This window comes from Equus przewalskii, chromosome 1 (genome assembly GCF_037783145.1).
Source record: "Equus przewalskii isolate Varuska chromosome 1, EquPr2, whole genome shotgun sequence".
NCBI lineage: Eukaryota > Metazoa > Chordata > Mammalia > Perissodactyla > Equidae > Equus > Equus przewalskii.
This window is the reverse complement of record NC_091831.1, coordinates 144,663,101-144,688,954: the sequence shown is the minus strand read 5'-3', so window position 1 is coordinate 144,688,954 and position 25,854 is coordinate 144,663,101. Positions and strand designations below refer to the sequence as shown.

At 56.0% G+C, this 25,854-nt stretch overlaps 2 protein-coding genes across 2 annotated transcripts; one reads left to right on the top strand and one right to left on the bottom strand.

The window, feature by feature from the left end:
• Window positions 1-1,650: 1,650 nt before the first annotated feature.
• Window positions 1,651-21,605, bottom strand: DUOX2 (dual oxidase 2). The gene is made up of 34 exons (XM_070581438.1): window positions 21,464-21,605; window positions 20,895-21,029; window positions 20,538-20,627; window positions 20,102-20,266; window positions 19,317-19,504; window positions 18,943-19,144; window positions 18,665-18,831; window positions 18,206-18,266; window positions 17,949-18,045; window positions 17,403-17,493; window positions 17,041-17,143; window positions 16,320-16,483; window positions 15,564-15,739; window positions 15,237-15,355; window positions 14,737-14,874; window positions 14,398-14,511; window positions 14,007-14,209; window positions 13,515-13,700; window positions 12,316-12,541; window positions 12,126-12,219; window positions 10,280-10,467; window positions 9,670-9,739; window positions 9,202-9,285; window positions 8,485-8,663; window positions 8,089-8,319; window positions 7,806-7,905; window positions 7,042-7,091; window positions 6,629-6,756; window positions 6,222-6,375; window positions 4,557-4,789; window positions 4,163-4,321; window positions 3,670-3,825; window positions 3,431-3,559; window positions 1,651-3,109 (listed from the first exon to the last, which is right to left on the bottom strand). The coding sequence occupies exons 2-34, from the start codon at window positions 20,962-20,964 to the stop codon at window positions 2,987-2,989; spliced, it is 4,638 nt and encodes a 1,545-aa protein (XP_070437539.1). The 5' UTR covers window positions 20,965-21,029; window positions 21,464-21,605; the 3' UTR covers window positions 1,651-2,986.
• A 179-nt stretch (window positions 21,606-21,784) lies between these two features.
• DUOXA2 (dual oxidase maturation factor 2) lies at window positions 21,785-25,565 on the top strand. The gene is made up of 6 exons (XM_070581666.1): window positions 21,785-22,230; window positions 23,311-23,368; window positions 23,645-23,779; window positions 24,025-24,238; window positions 24,573-24,787; window positions 25,163-25,565. The coding sequence occupies exons 1-6, from the start codon at window positions 22,084-22,086 to the stop codon at window positions 25,354-25,356; spliced, it is 963 nt and encodes a 320-aa protein (XP_070437767.1). The 5' UTR covers window positions 21,785-22,083; the 3' UTR covers window positions 25,357-25,565.
• Window positions 25,566-25,854: the final 289 nt, after the last annotated feature.

Below are 25,854 nucleotides of genomic sequence, written 5' to 3'. Positions count from 1 at the left end.
CCACATCTTGCCAACTTTCTCTTCTCTCAGTTGGGGCAGAAGCTGGGGCTGGAAAGTTGGAAAAAGAGGCAAAGAGCTGGCCTTCATTTCTCTCCTTCAGAGCTCAGCCTCAGCACTTCCCTGTTCTCGCCCACTCCCTTCCCACCTGACCCTGAAGCCCTTCCATCCAATCTCATCCTCGCCCTCATCTTCTCCATCTCCAATCCCATCTCCATCTGACCCCATCTGATTCCTTCTCTATCCCTGTTCCATTCTCATCCTCATCCTTCCCTGTGAGGCAGGGCTCAGGTTGGGCTTTGTCCCAGGGACCGAGACCAGTATCTGTGACCCAACAGAGAATGTTTGCTTTCTTTTACACTGTCAATATAAAAGTTTCCATGAATTTCCTCCATATCATCTTTCCCTAGTCCTATTTCTCTGACACATTTTTGTGGCCTCCCTGTTTACATATTTTCCAGAGCCTAACCTCTCCCCTATACCCACTTGTACAGTTGATGACCTCATTTTCTCAACTCAAAAACACATTTCCTGATGGCTGTGGTCCGGCCTTCCAATCCGCTTCCCAAGGAGAGTTGGTCACAAAGCCCCAGGAAGGCTTATGCCGGTTGAGGATCCTGGCAAATGCCCAGAATAAAGATACTTCTACCCTCTCTGCAAGTCCTTGACTTTTATTCCAGCAAGGAGTGGCTTCCTGAGAATCTGGACAAAGTTAGACAGAGCAGCCAAATCACATAAATACATGCTTAGGGCTGACATCTAGACCCTGGCTAGGGTGTAGAGTTTGGACTAAGGCCAGGCAGGCTGAGTGCCACCTGAGGCTACTCAGGATCATGAAGGCAGATCCAGCTGGAGGTGCATTTGGTATCGTCTGGGGTCTGGGCAAAGGTGATCATGGAGTCTTCAGGAGACTCTTACTCGGGCCCTAGCATGGCAGGGAGGGTAGGGCTGAGTAGAGGTTTTAGGGAGAATCATGACAACCATGTTAACATTCTCTAGCCTAGCAAGGAGAGGTGAATTAAGATGAGACAAATAAATATTTTGAGTGGTCTTTAGAAAGGAATAAGGAAGGCACTGATGGGCCAGATTTGGAAATAAAGCTCAGGCTGAGACTTAAGGGGCTGGAGTTTAGGATTCATGACTGGTTGTGTCGCTGGTGAGGGGCAGGAGGGCTGGGGGGCCCTGGGCATGATGTTGTTGATAAATAGATGGATTAATAATCATCACACATTGTAATTGTATAATATATTCTCATACATTTTCTCATCAGTACAACTTTCTGGGTCAGTATCAATGTCTGACTTCCTAATACCCAAACAGACATTTTAATACATGAGGAAACAGGCTCAGAGGAGTTAAGAGATTTTCCTCTGGAGCTACATAGGGGTAAAGTTGGCACTAGAATCCAGGTCTCTTGGCTCCTGATCCAGTACCATTCCAGTTCTGTCAGAGAGATTCTTACAGTATAGAAGGTTGGGAACCAAAGGCATTTGGCCTGTCCATGAGGAGAGCAGCCGGGGGCAGGACTGTGGAGATGACCTCAAACTCTCCCTGCCACAGTTCCTATTGGCTGGAGAACTCTATGACCCAGCAATTCCACTCCTAGATATATACCTGAGAGGAATGAATGCATTATGTCCACCAAAAGACAGATACAAGAATCATCAGAGCAGCTTTATTCATAATCATCAAAAACGAGAAACAATCTGTCAATCAACAGAAGGCCAGATAAACAAAGTGTGGTACAGCTCTACAATAGAGTACTACTCAGCAATGAAAAGGAACAAACTACCTATACACACAACATGGATGAATCACAAAGGCATTGTGCTGAGTGAAAGACGCCAGTCTCAAAAGTGTACATTCGTTATGATCAAAACTAACCTGGAATGATAGAAATCAATCAGTGGTTGTTTCTAGGGGTTTGGGGAGACTGACAAGGGAAGTTTCTGGGGTGATGGAAATGTTCTATATCTTGAGTTGGGTAGTGGTAACCGATGTACATTTGAGATGCACATTTGGTAACTTTAAGATTTATATACTTTGCTGGATGCAAATTATACGTAAATTTTAAAAAATTTAAAGCTCAGCTTTTTAGGAAAGAGCCAGTTGAAGAAAGAAAAGGAAGGGTCTTCAAGAGCCAAGTATGGAGGTGATGACCCAGGTTGGCTCCTATGTAAGGTGAGCAGCTATCTTGATTTGCCTGGGACTGAGAGGTTTCCTAGGAAAAGAGACTTCCAGTGCTAAAATTGGGAGAATCCTGGGCAAACTAGGACACCTGGTTACCCAACTTCTATGGAAATGGAGAATTAAGAGGGAGTTTTGGATGTCTGGTAGAGAGGCTGGACTCTTGGTCCCAGAGCCCAGGGGCTGCTCTAGGGGGCTCAGAGAGGTACCTGCCAAGAGTTCAGGGCAGCGGGTATTGCTGACCGATACGAGGAACCTCAGGGCTGGGAGGCATCTTTCTTCCCTGGTTACTCCTCAGGGTTCCTGACCCTCTAGGAAGAGGTGGAGGGTGGAGCTGGAGGGAAAAGGGCTTGGAGCCTGAGTTGCGGCAGTTGGGCTGTCCAGGTTGTAAGCATCACAGCTTCTGAGCGGGGCTCTGTGATTTTCACTCTGAGCCTTCTCTTCACATGGAGTATCCCTACCCCGTCCCCCCTCAAATACCTGAGCCAAGAAAATACCAAAGCAATACATCAATTTTGTGGAAGTCAAACAGAGGGATAGGGACCTATTGGAACCAAATGTTATTGTCTCCTTTCACCTCCACAGTTGTCACAGGGAAGGACTGTCCCCTCCCAACTTTGTCTGCCACAACCTGCTGTGGCCTGAGCTAGAGGGCTCCTCTCTACCTTCTCAGAGCATGGGACAGATGGAGCAACGAGGGAAAGGCTCTTTCAGCTCTCCAGCTGAGGCCCGAGTGGATTCTGACAGAGAAACTGCTGGCAGGGCTGGTCCACAGAGAAGAAGCAGAAACCAGGGATTGGGCTCAGAAGTTCTCATAGTGGTGCACAAAGTGGGCCTGGTCCTGCCTGTTGATGAGTTGACAGGCCTTCTCTACATTCTTGGTCATTCCTGGAGGGCCGCAGCTGAACACCCCGATCTTCCGGACCTGTCAAGAGTGCCAGGGGAGTGGTTGCAGAGAGAGGCAGAGACTTGCAGGCTTGACATGCTCACTCCCCAAAAGGAAGCTGCTTCTCAAACCTGGCTGGAATGTCCAGGGCATTGACCCTAGGCCTTGAGGAGGAGGCTTGAGTGCGAGGCAGGGCCTGGGTGGGGGTGGGGCTTGAAGCCTTCCTCTAACTCTTAACCCCATCCTGGGGCTGGGGCTGGGGGGGTTCTCTACTCAGGAGAGAGCTGCAGGGTGCTTGAGGGCCAGGATGTCCTGGCAGGGGAAGGCCAGAGTCCCAGGATGGGTGGGGATGGGACTGACCTCTGGGTGGACCTCCTGCAGGGAGTTGAAGAAGGGCTCGAAGGGGGGGCGGCCGAAGTGGGTGATGGAGCGCAGGCCCGTGAACAGACTCCGGTTCAGCACCTTTTGGAAGTGCCGCTCACAGATGTACTGGGGGTGGGAGTGGAGGAGGAAGGTCACAGTCAGCAGAGAAAGGGTCAGCTCTTAGTCCAGATAGTGGCTGCCACGCCCCCACCACTGCCTGGCCGGCCCTGACGTACCAGCATGGTGGTCCTGAGGTCGAACTTCTCGGCCAGCTGGGTGATGTAAATGTGCACGGACACCAGGTCCTGGCAGTCATTCTCCTCCACCTCCCGGATGATGTCAGCCAGCCACTCGAACTGCCGCTGGGTCCGTGTCACCCAGATGAAGTAGATCTGGGGACACATAGCTGGAACTCAGGACTCAGCTCAGCTCAAGGTTTCTCCACCCCAGATGCCTTCATCTGAGAGGCTGGGAAGCCCCAGACCACCCACAGACACTAAACCTCTGGCCGGACCCACAAGTGTGCTCCAAGGGCTCTAACAGACAGATCCCAGCAGAGGCCCTTCTGCCTACACCTCCTACCCTCCCTCAAATGTTGAGCATCTGGACAACTGGGTATGAATGGCCTGGGCAGACAGGGGCTTTCTCTCTTGCTACTCTGCTATGATGTGAGGACACAATCAGACCATCTGTCGCCACCTTTTCAAAGAATAGGAGAGGGACACTCACCTTTTTACAGAGCATTTGGCTGCCCAATGATGACTTGAAGACCAGGTCTTTGAGGATGGAGGCAAAGGGGGTGACTCCAATGCCCCCTCCCACCAGGACTGACACCTCAAACTTATGCCACTCCTGGTGGCCCTCTCCAAACGGTCCATCGAGGTACAGCTGCCAACAGAAGGGGAAGATGAGATGAGCCTAGCCCTGCCCCAGCTCTGAGGCTAGAAATGGTGGTGGGGGGACAGGAAGAAGAAGGATACAGAGCATCCTAGGCTCCTCTGAGGTACCCCAGCCCCCTCTCAGCCTGGCCTTGGAGTGGCTGGAACTTCTAGTCTCAGGATGTGGGAGGCGGAAACCTTCTGGCAATGCCAGAGGCCCAAAAGTGGTTCCCAGTGTTGGGCACCTTTGGGTATATGCCATAGCCGTCGCCCGTCGGGGATGAGTAGACCTCCCTGAGACGAGTGGTCCAGGGTCCTACGGCCCGGATGTGCAGGCTGAGCGTGTCCTCATGGGGCGCAGAGGTCAATGTGAAGGGATGGTACTCGTTGGTCCCCAGAGCCAGGCAGGCGATCCGCACCCACTGTCCTGACTTGTACTCAAAGCCTTTGGGCCGCTGGAACTGCAGGTAGGTCACTCCTGGGGGTCATGGGCAGGGAAACACAGGGATCAGAAGGCTTGCTCCTGGGGCCAGCCCGGTGGCGCAGCGGTTAAGTTCGCACGTTCCGCTTCTCGGCAGCCCAGGGTTAGCCAGTTCGGATCCCAGGTGAGGACATGGCACCGCTTGGCACGCCATGCTGTGGTAGGCGTCCCACATATAAAGTAGAGGAAGATAGGCACGGATGTTAGCTCAGGGCCAGGCTCCCTCAGCAAAAAGAGGAGGATTGGCAGCAGATGTTAGCTCAGGGCTAATCTTCCTCAAAAAAAAAAAAAAAAAAAAAAAGAAGGCTTCCTCCTGGTACCTGAAGACTGGCAGGTACCCTGTCCTCTCCACACACCTGAGGCACAGACAGTGGTCACATGGTCTGAGCAAGTGGGGTTCCTGGGGCTGGGAGTCAGAGGGCTGCCTTCTCTGTTTCCTGGGTAACCCAAGAGCTGGGCTTCTCTGCACCCCTGTCCTAGCCCTTTCCTCCTCTCCACTCCTCTTATGAAGGACCCAGGCCTGACGCCACTGTCCTGGATACTAGCCTACTGGGTCCCCTGACCTCAGGTTCCCCAGGGACCATCTCAGTGTTTACCAAACCTCCACTGTCTGAGGGTTGCCTTTGTGATGGGCCATATCTGCACACCAACTGTACTATCTTTTATATAATGTTTTTCTTTAAATTGACTTACTTTTTCAATTTGATTTACCTGGACAAGAAACATTAGCTCACTAAGGTAGGTAGAAAACCAGCATTATGTGCTCTAAATAGAAGGCACCATGTTTTATCAGATTTTACCTGGATATGATTTATTGCCTGACCACAGCTAAGCTTCAGTCCTGTTCTCTCTTTGTTGAAAAAGGGGGTTCATAAGTACTGGAGAGTACAAAAGGCATATGAACACCACACTTTGTCCTCTAGTAATCTTGATTGAAATACAGTTGAAATGAGGTTAATTTTCTTACTATGTGAGTCCTGAAGGTTGGACGTTTCCACAACACCTAAGATCATCTTCTGCCACCCCCTACCATGATGTGAATCCCCACTTCGGCCAACACTGACTCTCAACAACAGGCCCTTGCAATCTGGGCCACTGTCTGTCTCTGACAGGGGGTTATTCTGGGAGAAGGGATGGGAGAGGGATAGGTGGTTCCCTGCCCTGCACCCAGGCCACACAGTGGGGGTCTTTCTTCTCCTTAAACCCCTCTGTATGCACTTTCAGGTGCCTCTTCTCATAGTTGCTTCCCACTGTCTGCAAGTCCGCCTAGGGGCTGAGCACAGCCCTGTCTAGGGCTGCATTGCATCAGGAAAGCTGCAGGGGTCCCAAGAGGCTATCAGGAGCCAAGTTGGGGGTCTGGAGGCCTGGGGAGCTGTCTCCCCACGTCCCATGAGTTGCTCCCCACCCAGGGTCAGGCCGGGCCTGGTACCTGACGGCAGCAGCTCTGCCTTCACCACGCTGATCTCCACCTTCTTCCTGCTCAGGCTCACCAGCTTGTCCCCCACAAAGATTAGTGCCGGGACCATGAAGTATATGTAGAAAGTGGGCAGCTGGATCAGACCGAAGCTGCCGTGGATGATGAGCTACAAACATGGCCAGTTAGTATAGCTCAGGCCCAGCCAGTCCTCCTTCCTGCACCAGCTTCCTTGCCCAGATATTTTCTGCCTGGGCCCCGGGCCCTGGGCCTGGGCTGGGTAGATGAGGACGGCATAGGCTTCAGAGACTGGGATCTCAGATTTCAGGGTCTCACTGGGTCCAATGCAGCCCGCTCCCTGCCCCCATCATGAATGCTCGTCCCTGCCCCATGGCCTGGCCCTGCCCAGAAAAGTCCCTCACCAGCACGTAGAGCAGGACATAGAGGTGGTGGGTCAGCCAGAAGCCCCGGAAGCTGTGGCGCCGGAAGTGGTGGGAGGCGAAGACGTACATGATGGCCAGGACCAGGAGCAGGAGCACCCCGGACATGCCTGGGGGCAAGGAGGACAAGGTCAGAGAGTAGTCTCAGGACCTTGGCCTGGGCTGAGAATACAGCAGAGCATTCTCCCCATTCCGCCCTCTTTCCCTGACGTCCCTCATCCCTCCCTGGCCCCCAGAACAGCTTGCCTGAAGGAGCTGCAGCAGGGGCTTGTTCTGGAGGCTAGAAAGGAAACCTATAACCACTACAGATAAGCATGTATTCATGGGAAGATGAAGATGAAAGCAGAAGTCCTCAGACAGAACCCCCAGACCCCACATACAGCCCCTCTCCCTACCTGGGACTGTCTGGAAGAACCACCAGTAGAACTTCTGGGGAAGCTTGGACCTGTGGGGCAGAGGCACATGCAGCCTCAGGCAGGGGCAGGAGGGGCTCCGCCAGTCACGATGTGACTGTTCCTGCCAGCCCTCACTGCTGAGGTTACTGGTCCTCCACCCAGATGGCCAGGGATCCTTCCAAGGAACATGGCACCCACCCTCCTATGGTTCCAACCTCTGCTCTTTCAGCAATTCTTCCTCCTGTGTTGTCCTGAACTCTCCTACTGTGGCTGACCTTTGCTTCCTTGAGTTCTTGGTTCACGCTCTGTAAGCTCCATGAGGGCAGGGCTGTGTGTTCGGCTCACTGCCCTATCCCTATGCTCAAACAATGCCAGCCACATAGTAAAGGCCCAGTAAGTATTTGCTGAATGATTGCATGTAGCTTGGCATCCCTTCTCTCCGGCTCCTGGATGGACACATAAGACGTGCTCCATAAATGTTTGCCCAGTGAATGGATAGTAGGCTGAGATGGTAGGCAAGCTATGTGTCAGGTTCATGTGGGAAGCAGTCTCCAGCTTCATCTCCCAAACTCCTTTCCTGGCCAATCATGGCCAGCTTCCTTCCTGAGGTCAAGAAAGTCACCTCTCAGCTTCCCCAAGGGGGGCTGGCTTCTGATCCTCACTCAGTGCGAGAGTATCCAGGGCTATCTATTTCTTTTCTGTTATACCCTTAGGCCTGTCTCATGTGTCCCAAGGAGGACCTGCCCCCCGCCCCCAGAACTGACCCATCATTCACAAAGACGTGGGGGAAGATGCAGGCCAGCACACTGAGGGGACTGACTGAGAAGATGTAGACATTGACCACGTGGCCCGCACTGTGCAAAACTGCAAGAGACAGACCCTGTTAGAGATGCCACCCTGGGCAGACTCCACCTCTGACCCCGAGGGAAATAGGGGGCTCAGGGAGGAGAGATGGAAGGATAAAGGAGCTCCAGTCTCCTCACTGTCTCCCCCACAGCTAGATCCAGGGAGCTGCAGCAATGGGGAGGATGCCTGGGAGACCCGTACTGGACAGGACAATAGCAGCCATGGCGATCCAGCGATGGAAGTCCACGGCGGCGTCGAAGGGCACGTAGCGGTTAAGGAAGGTCTCTCGCAGGAAGGTGATGAGGTTGCGGCACATGGTGAGCAGGATGTAAGAGTACATGAAGGAGACGTTGGCCGCCGTGCCCCGCGACAGGATGATGCCTACTAGAGTGGTCTGTGCAATTTCTGTGGGTGGTGAGGCAAAGGCGTAGTCTGGGGACAGAGTGGGAGCGGATCAATCAGCATAGCACAGAGGCCAGGGGCCTGGGCCTGAGTCAGAACACCTGGGCTCCCCCATCTAGATGCTGAGTAGCGGGACGAGCAAGCAGAAGGCTCTCCACTTCTCCTTTCCCACTGCCTGCAACCTGGAACTCTTACAGTAAGCACGCTCTGCAAACAGGCCGACACAGATGGCTGAGAAGATCGTGGTGCACACGATGTGCCGCCGGTAGTTCTCCACGAAACGCTTGAACTGCTGCAGCTTCTGGGCCAGGAGGCCCCGCTGCATCTTCTCCTGCAGCGCCTCCGTGTACAGCCGCGGAGGGGACAGGACTGCCCTGCAGCAATGGGAAGCAGAGTGGCCGTGAGATGGGGCACCCCGGCCTCCCCTAAATGCCACCCCGTGAAAGAGACTTGGTGACCTGGCAGGGGTCAGGATGGGCCACGACAGGTGAAGGAAAAAGCATTTCGGGAGCCGACTCTCATTCCCCCAACCCTTTACCCCTCATCTTTATTTGCCCCATCCACCCACTTTTCTGTCTCCCCACTACTCCACCTCTTTGTCCTCCTGTCTGTTCTGCCCTTCTCTCTTCCTGTTCCCTGCACAGACCTCACTGCTGTGCCCAAAGCAGGCAGGAGCCAGGAGACCCCTGACTGCCATCTTGGTGTTTTATCTGAGTACCAGGACCCCTGCCTGAAGATTAGGGTGTAGAGGTTGAAGAGTCATTCGACTCTATAGCCCGCCAAGCAGGTCGGGAACCAACGGAACGAGACTCAGGATGGTCCCTTGTGTGTCAAGACGGTGTGGGCAGGGCCCAGAGACCCTGAGACTTCTCCCCATGTCTCCTTGGGCCCGGGGTTCTGGGAAACACTCACTTTTTGCCAAACCTCTTCTTCAGCCCGGGGCCTCCCAGCTCTGGGGCCTCTGAGGTAGGAAGTCCCCCTCCCCGGGGGCAGGAGCTGAGAAAAGGAAATTGGGGCTTGTTCTCTCCTTATCTTTGCAGCCAGGAGAACTGCCAGGTCAGAGCTTGAGGGGATGGGGGTAGATCCTGGGATTATTCCTGCCCACAGAACCTGCCCACACAACTGGTCAGAGAGAAGCAGGCAGAAGGCAAGGCAGAATAAATGAATATGATCTGTTCATCTGTTTTGTAGAATGATTCTATCCTGAGCAGCAAGGGGTGTGTGAGGCAGCTGGAATTTGGGCTAGGACCAACCATGTACTAAGAGCTACTTTCAGAGGCAAATATCTGGCCCCAGGGGCTGACTCAGCCAGCCCTACTTCCTTCATTTCTCTGCAGGGGGCCTGGTCAAGGAGACCTCCTGTACCTCACTGCCACTCACCATTCCCCAGGAGTCTTAGTGATGAATGAGACTCGAGAGCTGATGTTTGGTTTAAAGATGTCTCCGACACCTGGAGTGAAGAACAAGAGACTGGACAGACTTCCCCACGAGGGCGGTAGGGTGGGCTGGGAGACTGTCCCTGCCCTCCCACTTCCCTTCCTCCAGAAAGGCTGCCACGGTACTTGCCAGTGACTTGCTCCAGTCTTGTTCCCCTCAGCCCACAGTGAGCACTCACTACACACAGGGCAGCCACTGCTAGTCAACGTGACACCTCAGTGCAACTACAAAACGGACCCCCTCTGAGCGGATGCAACCTTGCAGATCCTTTGGGTAAAGAAAATAGTGCCTCTTCCTCTGGCCAGACACATCCCAGACCAGTGAGCATGGCTTGGTGAGCAGCATGTAGGCTGGATTCCAGCCCACCTCTTGGGCATCTTCGTGCAGTGCACAAATTGCACAGCTGCATGCGATGCCCTTGAGTACACATGCCTGGCTCAGTACCAGGCACCAAGGACTAAGAGAGAAATAAGCCCTGGGTCCTATCCACCAGGGACTCTCATTCTGAAGACACGCCCCTCCCTGACTGACTTTTCCTCACATAGTCACATACCTCCACCTCCACCCTTGACACAGAGCTGTGTGCGGCGGAGCTCACTGTCGTGGTCCCGCAGCATGAAGTGGAAGTCCTCCCATGTCAGCTCCCTCTTGTCCTGGAAGCCCGATTCCCGGAACATGGACTCCACCACCTCGGCCAGCTGGGCCTTGGACAGGCAGTTGTTGGAGATCTCGATGAAGGACCTAGGGGAAGACCAGAGAGAAAGCAGCCTGTCACTGGCAAGGTCAGGTTTAGGCAGGTGCAGGGTGGAGTAGGCCCCAGATGATCTAATGTGGTTACCAGTGACCTGAGAAATGGTAATGAGAAGGTTTTCATCCAGCCTGCAGCTGACACTAAGCTGGGTGGCGTGGCCACTGGCTCAAAAGGCAGAACAAAATTGAAAGTGACCTTGACCAATTAGAGAAAGCAGCCTTCCAACGGAGGGGCATCTACGGTTGGGATGAATGTCCACTTAGCGCAGGGATGTGTCAGGTGTGCCGTGGCCCTCTCGCATGGCAGGCTCTTTGCCCACTGTCTTGTGTCGATGCCTCCCACACCACTGCTGGGGTCCCCTTTTCACAGTGCAGTTGGGGCACAGACAGCTGGGGGGACGGGGTAGGATGTAGTGCAATGGTGGCCGCTTCCTTGTGCCAACACCCCTAGGGCATGGGCAGGAGTGTCTCCACTCCCGATCTGATAGCAACCGGAGTGGCAGCTGCAGTGGCCATACTCTTTTCTTAGGCTGTGCTTTGGGACAGAAACAAACCAAGCGAGTTCGCGTGAGTGCAGCAGAAAAAGACCTTTGCGCATGTGGCACAGCAAGCACTGCCATCACATTAAAAAAAACACATCATCCCATCGAGACTGAGCAAGATCCATCATGAGCACAGGACGAGAAGGTGGGAGCTCAGCCCTTGGGGTCAGGGACCCTCTCCTAGATTCCCTAGAGCCCCGCCCAGGCCCGGGCCTGTAGTGACACACCCAGTGAGGTGCAGACTGCCATTAGCTTCACCCTGGCCCTTTGGGAAGCCCAGGTCCAGTTGTGGTATCTGGATCGTGAGAGGGATGTGGCAGGTAAGGGGAACGAGAAATCACGCAATGTGGAATTAAAGGGGTGGAAAACTTAAAACTATCTGGGCTGTTTTATGCATTTTATCTATTCATTTGTTGATCATTTCATCTCATTCAGGTAACTATGTACTGAATGCCTGCTATGTGCCAATCACAGTGCAGAGGAGGCAGATTCTGTGGGGAATAAAGACAGATATGAACGCTGTCTTTATGGAGCTGAAGGGGGCTGTGTTATTGGAGCAGTGTCTTCAGGAATAAGCAGCCTGTGAGCTAAAAGCTGGTCTTCATTAGCACACCATGACCAGAAATGGCTTAGGAAGCAGGAAGAGACAAAGGTTGGAACATAGAAGAAATGTCCATGTTTCTCCTCCTGCCTGTTGTGGTGATTAATGTCGGGAGAGTGACCAAGGTCAGCCATCCTCCATCCATCCATTATCCACTGTGTAAAGCATAGTGTTAGGTATGCTGTGGAAGAATTTATAAAGATCCAAGGGCATCCAAAAGGGGTTAGTGGACTTGTGTTATCGGTCATATTGGTGTTAGTTGTTTTTTTCAACTGGGGAGAATTTTCTGGCTAGAGTTGACAGTGCAGATATAGACCCTCCTGGAGGCAGAGGCCTGGCCAGATAAACTTTGGAAGCTGGATGCTCCGAGAGTCTAGAATGCAGTATCTAGGACACCTGTCAGTGCAGATGACCACACAGCCTTCTCACCTACCCTCCTCTGATCTGACTTGTCTTCCTGTTTACAACATCAGGAAGCCTCAGGACTAGAAGGGCCTACTCCGTACCGCATCATGGTGAAGAACTCGCCCTTGGAGAGGAAGCCATTCCCATCAAGGTCATACATGGTGAACATCAGGCGGGACTTGTCCTCTGGGGAGCCTGTGAAGAGAAAGGGGCATGCAGATCACTTCTCTGCTGAAAGACCTCTAGCTCCTGGGAGGGCCCACCACCACCCCCACCCCCCCACCTCCCCACCTTTCATGAAGACCACCAGGATGTCCAGGAACTCCCGGAAGGACAGGTAGCCATTGCCGTCTTTGTCAGCCAGAGAGAACATGGACTCCACAAACATGTCCTGGGGCTTGAGGCCCAGGGACTCCGCAAACTCGGCCCTGCTCAGCTCACACGTCAGGGCCTCCCGCACCTTCTGTGACGAGTCCAGGGGCAGGGTCCCTGCATCCACCTGGTCGATGTCCAGTACCTGCACTCGAGCAGCAGCAGAAGGAGGGAGGGAAAAAAAGAGGTGAGGCCTGGGCTGAAAGCAGTTCAGTGACCTCTCACATCTCCCCAAAGTCCAATTCAGAGAGGGTGAGCCCTGGTGGCTGCTCCTGGTCCTTAAATATACTTCTGACTTGGGCCCCTGCTCTCCTGTAGAGGGGTGACTGGAATCTCTAGTAGCCGGCCCACTTTCTCCCTGGACCCAAGAACCAGGAGTTTTATAGAGTAGAAATGGTGCTGGGTCTGTAGGGGGAAAGGGGTGGGAACAGGGAGGGGCAAAGCTTGGGAATGCAAAGCGAAAGAGCCTGTTCTGGGGACAGAGGGTATTGTAGACTTGGGTGGACAGGCAGGAGGAGGCTAGGGATATGTTCTCTTGTCAATTCAGACAGTGCTGCCACATGCCTGATTTGGCCTCTGCCCATTGTACAAAGACTTTAAAAGTCATATACATACAATTACCATTTGTTATATGCCTACAATGTACCAAGCACTTGGGCCAGACACTGTACATAGAACAGTGTTTTCCAAACTTTAGAGTGTATCAGAATACCCTGGAGGGCTTGTGGGCTCCAACCCCAGAGTTCCTGATTCACTGGTCCAGGTGTGGGAGCTAAGGATTTGCATTTCTAACAAATTCCCAGGTGAGGGTGCCACTGCTGGTCCAGGGGCCACACTTTGAGAACCCCAGATGTAGACTATTTCACCAAATCCTGACAACAACCCAAGGGGATGGATCCTATTTTAATTGCTGTTTTATAGATGAGGAAACTGAGATACAGAGCAGAGGTGATGTGACTTGCCTAGGGTCACACAGCTAGTGAGTGGCAAAGCCAGGATTCAACCAAGACTGTCCGTCTCCAGCCCATAGAACAGAAGCTTAGTTCACCCCATGTCCAGCCTAGGTTCCCTCCAACCCCTGGGTAGGTTTCTGTCTCCAAAAGACACAGCCATGGCACCTGGGCAAAAAGGTGTCTGAAGAAGACCTCCAGGATGCGGGCCCTCTGCTGCTTGGTCACAGCCTTCCTGAACAGCTCCTTCTCGCCCATCTCAGCCACGTCGAGGCCCAGAGTCCAGCGCACACAGAAGCCCTGCAGTTGCTGCACAAAGATGCCCCGCTCCTCCTCGGAGTTAAACAGCAGCACCTGGGAGGGAGCAAGCCTGGGCCAATGCTCGGAGCTTGAGTGGCTTGTTCAGCCTCCCCTCAAAGGACCTTGGGTTGGGGGAAGGAGAGAAAAGTGGACCCCATCCACCCAGGCTGAGGCCAGGTGAGTGGCCCAAGGGGGTCAGAGGGAGGGTCAGGTTGAGTCTGGGGACCTTTGAAAGGAATCCCCAGAATCAGCCTTCACAGGTGAGCTTGGTAGCTGCAGAGAGGGTGGCCTGAGAGGACTTCCTCTGAGAGGGGAGATGTGTGAGGGCAGTCCAGGCTAGGGAGGCAGGGTGGGCCGCACCAGGTCATACTCCTTGGGGATCTTGAGCAGCAGGGCCCGGCGTCCGCGGTTGCTGGACAGGATGAGGTTGACCTGCTGTGGGGGCCGAAGCTGGATGGTGCGGAGCACAGAGAGACGCCTGTCCAGGACCTGCAGACACCTGTCTGGGAGCAGCTGGATGGTGACAGGATAGCTTGTCTCCCTGGGGCCTGGCCACTCCATCGCTGGGGGAGGGACAATTAGGCAGAGCAGTTCAGCAGAGGCACCCAGACCCCTGCCTCAGGGCAATTCCACTCTACCAGTCTGAGCAGGCACCCAAAGCCTGGCTCTTTCCTACATCTGTAACCTGGTTCTTTCTCCTGGTCCCCTCAACTGCCCCCTTCCTCCCTCCCTTCCCTCAGCCCCATCTCACCTGACACTCCATCTTTGGCTGCTTCCTTCTTCATACTCTCTTTGTCTTTCCTTTGTAGCTTCCTGCGCTCTCGGCCTCGGAAATGGGCCACCACCCAAGCAATAAGCAGACTCACTGAAGGGGGTCAGAAGGAGGCAGTAAGGAGGGGAGCCCCTTGCCTGCAGCTTCACTGAGGCTTTGGCTGTGCCCCTCCCTTCCCTAGGCCCCCCATGCCCAACTTCAACTGTACCAAGGAGCTAGCCCTATAGGCCAGCAGGTAATGAGGGGCAGGGGCAGGCTTTGGGGGCAGGGTGTGGGGAGACAGGAGAAGAGAGATGGGTGAGAGGATGAAGGGCTCACCTAGCGGAAAACAGCAGATAGCCACGATGGTGATGCCAAAACCAGCACCACTGCCCTTGAAGTAGTCAGACACGGTCAGGGGCACACAGGGGGGCAAGCCTTCAGTTGTGAGCTGCTGTGGCTGAGGGCAGGGTGCACCTGAGGGAGAGGGCACAGGAGACCTCAAAGCCTGAGGATCCCACTCCTTGGCCAGGCATCCTTCCCTTTTCTCCTGTAAGGGACTGGATACCCTCCTCCCTTCCAGGTCCATCTCCCTGGAATTTGTTCCCCTCAAAAAATCCCCTTCTGTATCCCATCTCTCAGCACCCACCCCAGCTTGGCCACAGGGTGCAGCCTGCAAACCAGTCCAGTCCTTTCTGGGGGAGGTGGCCCAACAGAAACCTCCCAGCCCAACACAGAAGGGGCTGCCTGGCACTGGCTCTCTGGACAGCAACAGTGATCACTCCCAACCTTGGTCCTTTCTCTGGTCACCACCGCTTGTGTTCTCCCAGGTCCCCTACCTGGATGCCAGATAAACACATTGGACTGTAGGGCACTGGGGTCCAGGTTGGCGACAGCTACCAGGACATCCTTCAGAGTGATGTTTCTGATTTCTGCAATTTCCTCCTTGGAGAATAGCCTAAGTTGGAGAAAGCCAGGAATTGTTGGGATGGGAAGGGGATTCAGGCCTCTAGCAACCTCAGGCCTAGGGATTTAAATGAGGAAAGAAACCCAGAGGGAGTGGTGGGCCAGCTGGGAATTAAGGGCCCCTGAGGGCAATTCACAGGCAGAGGATCTGGGGCCCAGGCCAAGGTGGAGTCTGAGGTGCAGGCCCAGGCAGGCCTTACCCATTCCTGGTGTTCTCAAACCAGTAGCGGTCACCATCCCGCAGCCGCACAAACTGGTCAAGAACAATGGCAGTGAAGAGGGGCCCGGGGTCGCCATGGCTCTCCAGGAGCCCCCCGGGGAGCAGCTCCAGCTGGGACAGGTCCTGATTGTACAAGGCAGCTGTGGCCTCCAGCACCTGGGGCACCAGAGGAGGTGAAGAGTGAGTATGAGTGTGCGTGTGCGTGCGCGCGTGTGTGTGTTGGGAAGGGCAGCCACTGTTGCCCCATCCCTCAAACACAGGACCCCATCAGCTGTTTGGCTTGCTATTCAGACCTGAGGGAGTCTCCTTTTCCCAGGCAGCGCCCCCTCAGTTGGTGGCAAGTCTGGTGGAAGAACCAGTGTCTCCCTGCCCATGGTGAGACCACTGTTATGTACCTGAGGACCATATCCTGTGACCATGGCTACCCAGACTGCCTGGCAGCAGTGATTAGGAGCTTTGAGTCACCTAACTCATGGGAAAGGACCCTGCACTGGCACCCAACCCAGGAACAGTACAATGTAATGGTGAGGAACATACTCTGGAGTCAGATGGCTAAATTTAAATCCTGCCTCTGTGACTGACTTACCAACTATGTGATCAGTAAAATGGGGAAAACGATAGTATGTACCCTATAATGGTCTTGATAGTGATTAAATGACTTACATATGTAAAAGACTTAGAACAGTATTGTCACAGGAAAGCTTTAGCTGCTATGATTATCATTACTGTTCCTGACCTGGGGGTCCACTTCAGGGTTGAGGTCACTCCAGTTCTTCGGGGTTTCCAGCCCCAAGGCCAGCAGGGCTTGACTATAGCTGGGTAGCCCCATATCTCGGCCACGTTGGATGCTGCTGGCCACGTAGTCTGTGCGGGAGAACTTGCCGGGGCCAGGCCAGTAATCTAAGGAGGAGAGAGGACCATGCTACAGGCTCAGTCCTCCCAATGCTTCTTCACCCAGCAGCCTTGAATTGGGCTATTGGCACTCTGCCCTCCGCCCTCAGCACTCCTCTACACATGACCTGCGCTCATGTTGACCTGCCTTGGTGTGGGGTCAATGTCGCCCCGTGTGATCAGGGGCAATTTTTCTGGCAAGACTTCCCTTGAGGCTTAAGACTGTTCTAGTCATCAAGCAGTAAACTGCCGTCCTTTACCTCCTTAACCTCAAGACAGGGCTAGATGCAAACCTTTAGAGACCTAAACACCAAAGAAATCATGGTGCTACCTCTCCCCCCATATACTCAGAAATAGGGAATTTAGAATAAAAACAACATGAGCCTGTAAATCGAGAAAAAAAAAGTTCAAAGCACTTTGTCTTCTAAGCAAAGTCTCCTGCTGGTCCTGCTGTTCCTGTGTGTTCCTGCATTGTGGGTACCCTAGGTCTGCCTGTTGATTAACCCGGCAGGGTCCCCAGGCCCCCGAGCCTCTGGGCCCCCATCCCCTCTGGTTCCAGAGCTCACCCCTCAGATCTTCAACCACTATCCTGTCCTCCAGCTCCGAAATCTGGGAGGCCATTCCCAGCAGCAGCTCATTCACTGCCTGGGCACTGTTCAGATTGGGGTTCTGGAATAAATGACATACTCAGGCAGGTTCTCAGTTCTCTCCCCAAAGCCTATTCCCTCTCACTCTGGACCACTGTAGCATCGCAGGACAAAGGGCCAGTCCTAGACTCTCTTGAGTCCCCAGGTATTTTTCTGATCTCTCCACCCTTCATCTCCCACCACCCTGGAGCAGCAACACCCAAGAACTGGAATCACTGCTTTTCCCAGCCTATGTAACAAGACTGACCCTGACCTTCCCCTTACCCTGACCCTAGGCTGACCTCTCGAATCCAGTAGCTATTGCAGACCCTCAGAGCTGGGGAACTGCCAAAATCCTTGTTCACGATATTCTGGAAATGACAGCTGGCATTCCTGAAATGGATAATCAAGGATGTACTATGGGAATTCAGGGAAGAAGCTGAGATGGCGTTGAGTGGGGTGAGGGACTAAGAGGGACTAAGGACCAGGACTGAAGGGTGGCCCCAGCACCTTCCTAGAACAGAGTAGGGATTTGACAGTGTGTGTGGATTGAAGGTAGAGGTCGCTCTCAGTACACACAGGGATGGAAGGGAAGAAGGGAAGAGGGTGACCCAGCTGCTGGACAAATCCTGCTCTCAGCAGCTGAAGTTCAGCCATTAGGAGGAGCTGGGGATATTTCTCTGTTCAGACTGAATCTCCCATCCCAGGGTCCTATTCCAGAGTCCCAAATTCTGCTTCCCTTCCACCGTTAAACTGTGGAGGATATAAAAGGCCACAGGCCCCCAAGACGGTTAGTTCATCACTTCTGCTAGCGCTGTGCCTCCCCTACAGGCCAGCCTCTACCTTACCTCATGTAGACGCCAGGGGGCACCATTGTGGAGAAGAACTGCTCAGAGGCCGCCAGGAACTCCGGGGAGATGCTGGGGTCCAGGAAAGGGCGGTACTCTGCCCAAGGTGGGGTAACAAGAGAAATAGGCTTCTTACCCCCACATCTTCCCATCACAAGCATCCACTTGTCTTCTTTCCCCTATGGATTCTGACCCCCCAACTCTCAGCCCAGGTGTCCCCCCCCGCCCCAGCCCCCCCCCCCCCGCAACATCCTCACCTGTATATTCCGGGGGTGTTTTCGACAGAAAGCTGGGCAGCCACTCATACAGAGCGATGTTCTGAGGGTCAGAGAGAGGGGAAAGGTGAGGCCAGCGCTGGAGCTGCCAGGCTGGGAGGAATCTGAGCCCAGGGAAGGCTTAAGTGAGAGATGAGGACCAGGCAGGGGCAGGCACGAGGGAGGTCAATCAAACCGGAGAAATGAGGAGGCGTGTCCCCCACAAGGAACAGGGGATTTGAGAGGGGGCGGAAGGGAGCTAAATAATAATCACAAGCGAAACCTCATGTCTAAGTAGCGCTTTGCGTCCTGATCATTTTCAGGGTCTATTCCTAGACGTTAGCTTTCTGGGGAGGGGTGTCCTCCTGGAGAAGGGCGTTTCTGGGTGGGAGTTGTGCAAGGATAGCTGGCCCTGCGGGCGAGCGGAGTCTCGGTGGACCAGGACGTGGGGGAGGCGCTGACCTGATAGGTGGCGATGACCCTCTTGCGCGCGTGCTGGAACAGCTCCTCGTCCCCCCAGCTCGGGTGCTCGCGGGCCAGCCTCTGAGCGCACAGGTTGTGGTAGCGGAACCAGAGCAGGCCCAGCGCCTGCACGAATGGGTCGCGGTTGCCTCGCTCCGCCCCGAAGGCTGTAGGCGACGTGGGGACACAGGGGAGGAGACGAGCGGCGGTGTGACCCACAGGAGCCCAACCCCGCAGACCCCAGCCAGCCCTCCACCGAGCCCGGCCCGCGGCCTCACCGTACAGCCCCTGGGACCCGCGCTGTCCGGTGGCGGGGTCGGGCGCGGTCCACATGAGCAGGGGGTCCTTCGAGTCCCGGGGGAAGGCGGGGTCGGGCCCCGACGCCAGCTGCCCCCCGGAGAAGCTCCGCAGCTCGTCGCTCCAGGAGTGCGAGGAGCCATAGATGGCGCTGCCGTCCAGCCAGCCCGTCACCTCGTTGGTCTGCGGGGCAGCGAGGGGTCGGGCAGCCGAGGCGGCTAAGGGAGGGCCAGGCCCAGGCGGGGTCCGTGGGGGTGGGGTGGGAGCCTCTCCCGCCCGGCCCTGTCGTGTCCCCAGCCCAGGACCCCGCCTGCCTCGGGTCCAGCGCCCCGCCCCACCGCCTGCCTCATCTCACCAGGTCCCGGGGATTGTTGGGGCTCAGTCCGGTTTTGGGGTCCCAGCGACTCCTCTGGAAGGGCAGCACCACGTCCCCGCTCCGGTTGGGGTCGAACACGGGGTCTCCCGGCGGGATGTGGATGTTGAGGAACTCTGCAGGGCAGCCGGGTCTCTCCACACTCACCAGGTCGGAGAGCACGTGGTAGCCTGCAGGCAGTGGGGTGCAAGCTGGTGAGAGTCTCCTCTCCCCACAGCCAGGCGGACTCCAAATTTCCCAAGAGCGAAAGGGCAGGATGTTTGTTTCAATCTCTGACACCAGCTCTGCGGGTTTTTTCTATTCTGCAAAGTGGGGATATAGCACCCTCCCCACCCACCTCATAACATTATTGTGAGAATCAGAATAATATAATTAATGTAAGGGCTCCCCCAAACCAGTCCCCCATGTCCCAACAGATCCTGCCTTCCCCTCCTTCTTGAAGGGAAAGAGGATAAAATCCTATTGTGAGGAGAGCTGTGTCAGGGGACTCAGCTCCTAAGAACTATACGGGGGTCCAGTGGCACTCCTGGGTTTGGAGTAAGAGGTAAATGAAAGATTAGGGGGGCAAAAATCCCTGAATCGACGCTCCCAAATCTCCGAGATGAAGAACGGCTCGAAGCGCAGCTTGGTGTGGGGAGGAGATGGCTGGGGTGGGGGGGCGGTCTCTGATGGTCTCCTGTGGACTGCAGAGGGGCCTCAGAGCCCCTCTCCCCAGGCACTGAGCTAAGCGCCAGGTCAGTCCCAGTGTTTTCCCACTTTGCCCTCACCAAAGAAGACCCCCAGCACGGTGCGGTTTTGGCGGGATGGCAGCCCGGCTCTGCCCTGCATGGCCGCGTCGCTGAGGCGGCGTGGGTTGGGCAGCAGCGGCTCCTCCAGCGCCTGATACACGCCGTCCGCGTAATTGGCTGGTACAAGGCGCTGTAGACGGTAGCCTGCGGGAAGCAGGGAGCGGGGCTCGGTCAAAGCACTCCGTTCCCAATGAGCCTACAAACTTTGCCCTACTCCTCCCTCAAAGCCCCCACTCCCACTGAGGAGACCCCTTCTCCCCAGGGTCTCCTGGCTCCAGGAGCGCATAGGATCTCGCTGCGCCCGCAGGCAGCCCGGCGGCTGGCGACGCGCTCTCTCCGCGTCTCGGTGCCGGGTCTCCCGTGGCCCTGCCCTCCACTAGCCACCCTCGTCGTCCCACGGGGCCACAGGACGCACCGGCAGCGCCACGCTGGTGGTGCCTCAGGTTGTTGAACCAGCCATCATAGCGCTGCACTTCCCAGGTTAGAGAGGGTGCGTTCTGGCTGCCTGTGGGTCAGAGAGTGGTGCCCTCAGCGCTAGCCTCCCAGCGACACCCTCGGGGACCCGACAGCCTCGGCCTGTGCTTCTCCGGCTCTCCGAGTGCCCCCAAGCCGACCCCAGTGGCGGTGCCTGCGCGGCATGGGAAGTTTCCTATACTGATGAGCCCTGCAGCGATCTTCTAGCCTTAGGGAACCGCTTCCTTGCACCTCTCCCTTCCCCCAACCCGAGGGCGTACTGGATGACATCTTGAAGCTAGGGGCGCCTGGTACTTACCTGCTGGTTCCAGGGGTACAGTCAGCAGAGCTCCCAGGAGCACCAGTGCCTCTGGCCTCGCGCGGAGCATGCTGACGCTGCGGCCCGGGGGATGGAGGGGATATGTGACGGACAAGGAGCTGGCGTCCTCCTCGCCTATAGCCGGCACAGGGGAAGCGGCGCCGGCTGTTTCCACTTCTGCCGTGAGGTTTTTAGGAGCATCATCCAGGACCCGAACCCGCACACCACTTTTTTTAGGACACCTGGCAGCCCTGTAGGCACTGATGCTTGTCTCCACTTTCCACCCCGTTGGAGAACTAACCCCAACGACAGGAACCACAGGGCATAAATCCTCTGGGGCTTGTCAGTCCGCGGCAGGACTTTACCTCCAGCCTCCCAGGGCCCCCCAGAGCCTCGAATCCCCACCTGCAAAATCCCCCAGGAGCTGCTTCTCCCAGAGGAGGCAGGGAAGGGAAGGGAATGGGCTAGTGACCTGGGAGCCCCAGACCTACAGGCCCTCCTACTCCACAATGAACGCCTGTGTATGGACACGAGGGATGGGAAGATCAGGCCCAAAGCCCAGGTCCAACCTTGGTTTAGGGCCTCTGTCGGGGTCAGAAGTCTTCTTTCCTCTCGGAATCCTCAGCGTCCCTGGCTGCACGCTCACCCTCCTCTCTGGTCCTCTGAGGCCAGCCGCGCGGTGTCCACTCAGGCCAGACCAGTGCCAGGAGTGAGCATCGGGACCCGGAGCTCGCACTCTTGCTATGGAGGAGGGGCTCCTTCATTTGCATAGCGACCTCCGCCCCTCATTTGCAAGAGCTCTTCCCGCTTGGACGGCTGCCCAGCGCTAACCTCCTCTGGGCACGCTGCCTACACTGCTATAAAAGGGGGGTCCCAACGCAGAACAACCCGCAGACAGCGAACGTAACTGGCTACAACCAGTGAGAAATAATTCTACTCTCCCGCCTACCCAACTCCGCCCGGGCCAGCCCAGGGCACTTGAGGGCCGCCAGCCGCTGTGCTTCATTAGGGGCGAGCCCTGGGGCTTGGACTCGACCAGCCCGTCAAGTCTGGTCCTCGCACGCAGCGGGCAGGATAAAGAAAAGTGCTACCCGGGCTTGGACGCCAGGCACGCGCTCTCCGGGTTTGAGAAGACCCAGCTCTCCCGCTTGCCCGCCCACCCGCGCGCCCCGCTCAGCCGGATTGCACCATGACTCTGTGGAACGGTGTGCTGCCTTTCTACCCCCAGTCCCGGCATGCCGCCGGCTTCAGTGTCCCGCTGCTCATCGTCATTCTGGTGTTCTTGGTCTTGGCCGCCAGCTTCCTGCTCATCTTGCCCGGGATTCGTGGCAACTCGGTAAGGGGGTGCTAGGAGCTCAGGTCTGAGGGTGGAGGGCATCTGGGCAGCTTGTCTCTGGAGGACCCAGGACAGGTAAGACGGCCCCAAGGGCCTCCATGAATAGTCAAACTGAAGCATTGAACCAGATAAGCATAGGTTGAGCAGCCCAGAAGTCTTGTGCAAGCAACCCCTTCCCAAGGACAGGGAGAGGTCCCATAAACAAACCCTAGAGACTGAACCCAGCTGGATCATTCAAGAGGATGCTGCAGAGAATGAGTGCTCAGCCCAGTAATCCTGGGGCCGATTCCAGTCTTCATGTGTTGCGAGGGCCTCTGGCCTCTCCCCAGACTGCAGCTTCACTCCCATCCCACCCTCTGGGTGATGACCTTCAGACCAAGAGGACAGAAACCTGCAGTTCAGACTGCTGTGTTTTACCTGTGTGCTGGGTTGGGATGCCTCCATCCTAAGGACTCAGAGACTCCCACACAGGACTTAAAGTTGTAGCAGACTGGGTACTTGTCCTCAGATTCCCTTCTCTCCCAGAGCATAAGTTGTCTGTTTTTCAAGTACAGAAGGACCTAGCCTCCCTGAGTCTTGATCTTTGTTGGTTTCCTGGGAAAGTGGTGCACCTAGGCTGCGTTCCCACCTCTTCTACTTGAGACCAGACCCTGGGGCCTCCCTCTCCTGGGGGAGGTGACCCCTGCCTGCCTTGCACTTCTGGACTCACTGAGCCTCACCACAGCAGTGACCTGAGCAGAAGGCTGGACCTGGACCAAGAGCCAGATAGGTGGGGGAGTGAAGGTGGTGGGAGAGAACAAGACCAAAACAGCCCAGTTGCAGGGTAGACTGGGAAATGGGGCTGGAGAGGTGGATGTGCATGGCCAGAAAAACATCCTAAATTCCAGTGGCTCAGAGGGATTTGCAGGAAAAGCAAAAACGTCAGCTTCAAAACGTCAAGAATCTAACTGGGGAAAAGGTGTGGGGCAAGAGGGGGCAGTTGCAGGGGCACTAAAGATCTGGGTGGCATGGGGTCCAGGGAGGTCTAGGGCACTCTCGTTGGGCAGTACCCAGGCCTGACCAGGGTGCCTGTTCCTGCAGCGCTGGTTCTGGTTGGTGAGAGTTCTTCTCAGTCTGTTCATAGGCGCAGAAACTGTGGGTGAGTGTGTGGTGCAGCCAGTGGGGAGCAGACCTGGGGTGAGGAGGGAGGCGGGCAGAGGGCACCTGGGAAAATGGAGAACTGGGTTTGGTTTCCTGCTCCCTCTTCCCATCCTCCAGCTCTTTCTAGTGCCCTCTCTTCCGCCCTTACCATGTATACTATATTGGACCCCTAGCCCCTTCATCACTCTGCACAGTGTCCAACCTCCCACTCTCCCAATTCCCTCTCCCGACTCCTCTCCCTAACCCTCCCCACACCGAGTGCCTCTCCCCACAGCCTTGCACTTCAGCGCAGCATGGTCAGTGGGTAGAGTGAGCACCAATACGTCCTACAAGGCCTTCAGCACAGCGCGGGTGCAAGCTCACATCGGTTTGCACGTGGGCCTGGATGGAATTAATATTACTCTCACAGGTAAGGAGGCTGGAACGAAGTGAACTTCTGGGGTTGGCAAACCCCATGGGTGAGGAGTGTGGCAGGGGCAGCGGGAGGACGTCTTAGATCCCAAAGGCTCAAATCGCTTTTGGTCCTCATGGATTTGTGTTTTCCCCCAACCACTGCCAAACCCATTTCTCTCGCGCCCCCACTTTCTATCTGAATCCGTTTAGTTGCTGGGTCCTGGGCTGTGCGCAGCCTCATGACCCCGGCGCCCTCCGTAGGGACCCCAGTGCAGCAGCTGAACGAGACCATCGACTACAACGAATTTTTCCCCTGGCGTTTCGGCGAGAACTACGCCGCGAAGTACGCGGAGGCACTGGAAAAGGGGTTGCCGGATCCAATTCTCTACTTGGCGGAGAAGTTCACCCCGAGCAGCCCCTGCGGGCTCCATAGGCAGTACCGCCTGGCGGGACACTACGCCAAGGCCACGCTGTGGTGAGCGCTGGAGAAAGGCAATGTGCGCGTGTGCGTGGGTGGCGTGTGCGGCAGGGACGTGTGAGCCGGAGGAGGTGAGCTGCAGTTAGAGGCGAGGTGAGAATCACTGCCTCGCGGGTCAGAAAGTCACAAGGTGCGCACAGACCGTTGGAATCCGGGAAGACCCAGCAGCCGCTGGAAGCCAGCTATCCCCCTCGGGGGTTCCCCTGCGCCTCCGCCATCCCAGCCCCGGGCTTTGGTTCTGGGGTAGGGACAGAGAGGAAGCGGGACTGTGGGAACCCCAGGGGGGCTGGGAGAATCCGGCTCACGGCGCAGCTGGTCCCCACCCCCGCAGGATGGCGTTCTGCCTCTGGGTCGTCTCCAACGTGCTGCTCTCCATGCCGGCCCCGGTCTACGGAGGCCTGGGGCTCCTGCTCACCGGCGCCTTCGAGCTCTTCTCGGTCTTCGCCTTCGCCACCATCTCCAACGTGCCGCTCTGTCCGCTCCACCTCGGCTCCTCCGCGCTCATCACTCACTACGGTGCCGCCTTTTGGGTCACGCTGGCCACCGGTGAGGAGTGAGGAGGCGGCCCTGGGCAGCTGGGGGTGGGTACGGGGTTTATACGGGTGCGCGCCTTCCAGTTTACAAAATGAGTTCACGTATACCGTGTAGTTTGCCCCTCTCAATAGTTCGTAGAGGCACGCAGTTATGCCCGTTTTACAGATGAGGGGAGGGGGTTCGCAAGGGTTCGGTGTCTTGCCCCAGTTAGCACGCGAACCCGTGTATCGTGTAATCCAGATTAGAGGTCTTTCTGCTGGGTGTGTGTTTGTGTGGGGGGCAGGGGGGAGGAAATGTGAGAGGTAGCCTGCAATAGACGGAGCGGGGCAGGCCGGGTTCTGTCCCGGATCCTGACCGCCCCCTTTCCTTCCGTCCACGCCGCCGCAGGCATCCTGTGCCTCCTCCTCGGAGGGGCCGTGGTGAGTCTCCACTATGCTCGGCTCAGCGCTCTTCGCACCTTCTTGGACCAAAGCGTCAAGGACTACGGAAGCCCGGCGAAAGGGAGCTCGCCTCTCATCCTCAAAAACCCACTGCATAAGCAGTTCGGAGCCTCGGATTTAACAATCAGTACTAAGCTGTGACGACGATTCAACCTTGGTCTCCGACCCCGCCTCGGTCCCCCGCAGGCCGAGGAACGGCGCGTGCCGGGCCTGGGCGGGGGAACTTCGGGACCCGCACTGCGCTGCGGGCACCGAGGGGAAGGCGGGCGGTCTCACATGTGCCTCCTGCACCCCGGGAGTCTCCCAGGGTGAGCTGTAAATAAATTCTTTTTCCTTTTGTTTTTTAAAAACTTTTCCGCATTAATTTCCACAGCTTCTCCAGGCTCCTGGGAGATACGCGCCCTCGGGAGACTTCGTTGGGCTGGAGGCAGCCTAGTACACTCTCTTTCTCTGCCTCAGCACTATTCCGGATTCTCTCAGTCTGGAGAATCCAGAGTAACCCTGGAAAGGCTCTGGACGAGGGGCGCCCTCTAGTGAGCCCAGAGGGGAACCGCCCGGAGCCAGCATCTTCCTGAGCCTTTCAAGGTGCGTGGTTGGTGCTAGTGACCACGTGAGTCACCCTCCGCTGGCCTAGCTGGG

What these genes read in the sequence shown, in the direction of transcription:
- DUOX2 (XM_070581438.1), bottom strand. Translation starts at nt 20,964, where the DNA reads ATGCTCCGCGCGAGGCCAGAGGCACTGGTGCTCCTGGGAGCTCTGCTG. An exon ending in TCCCCAAGGAGTATGACCTG is followed by an intron (nt 13,701 to 14,006) that starts GTGCGGCCCACC and finishes GCTCCCTCCCAG; the next exon opens with GTGCTGCTGTTTAACTCCGA. An exon ending in ACTAAGACTCCTGGGGAATG is followed by an intron (nt 9,286 to 9,669) that starts GTGAGTGGCAGT and finishes TCCTTTTCTCAG; the next exon opens with CTCCTGCCCCCGGGGAGGGG.
- DUOXA2 (XM_070581666.1), top strand. Translation starts at nt 22,084, where the DNA reads ATGACTCTGTGGAACGGTGTGCTGCCTTTCTACCCCCAGTCCCGGCAT. An exon ending in CATAGGCGCAGAAACTGTGG is followed by an intron (nt 23,369 to 23,644) that starts GTGAGTGTGTGG and finishes CTCTCCCCACAG; the next exon opens with CCTTGCACTTCAGCGCAGCA. An exon ending in TACGCCAAGGCCACGCTGTG is followed by an intron (nt 24,239 to 24,572) that starts GTGAGCGCTGGA and finishes CCACCCCCGCAG; the next exon opens with GATGGCGTTCTGCCTCTGGG.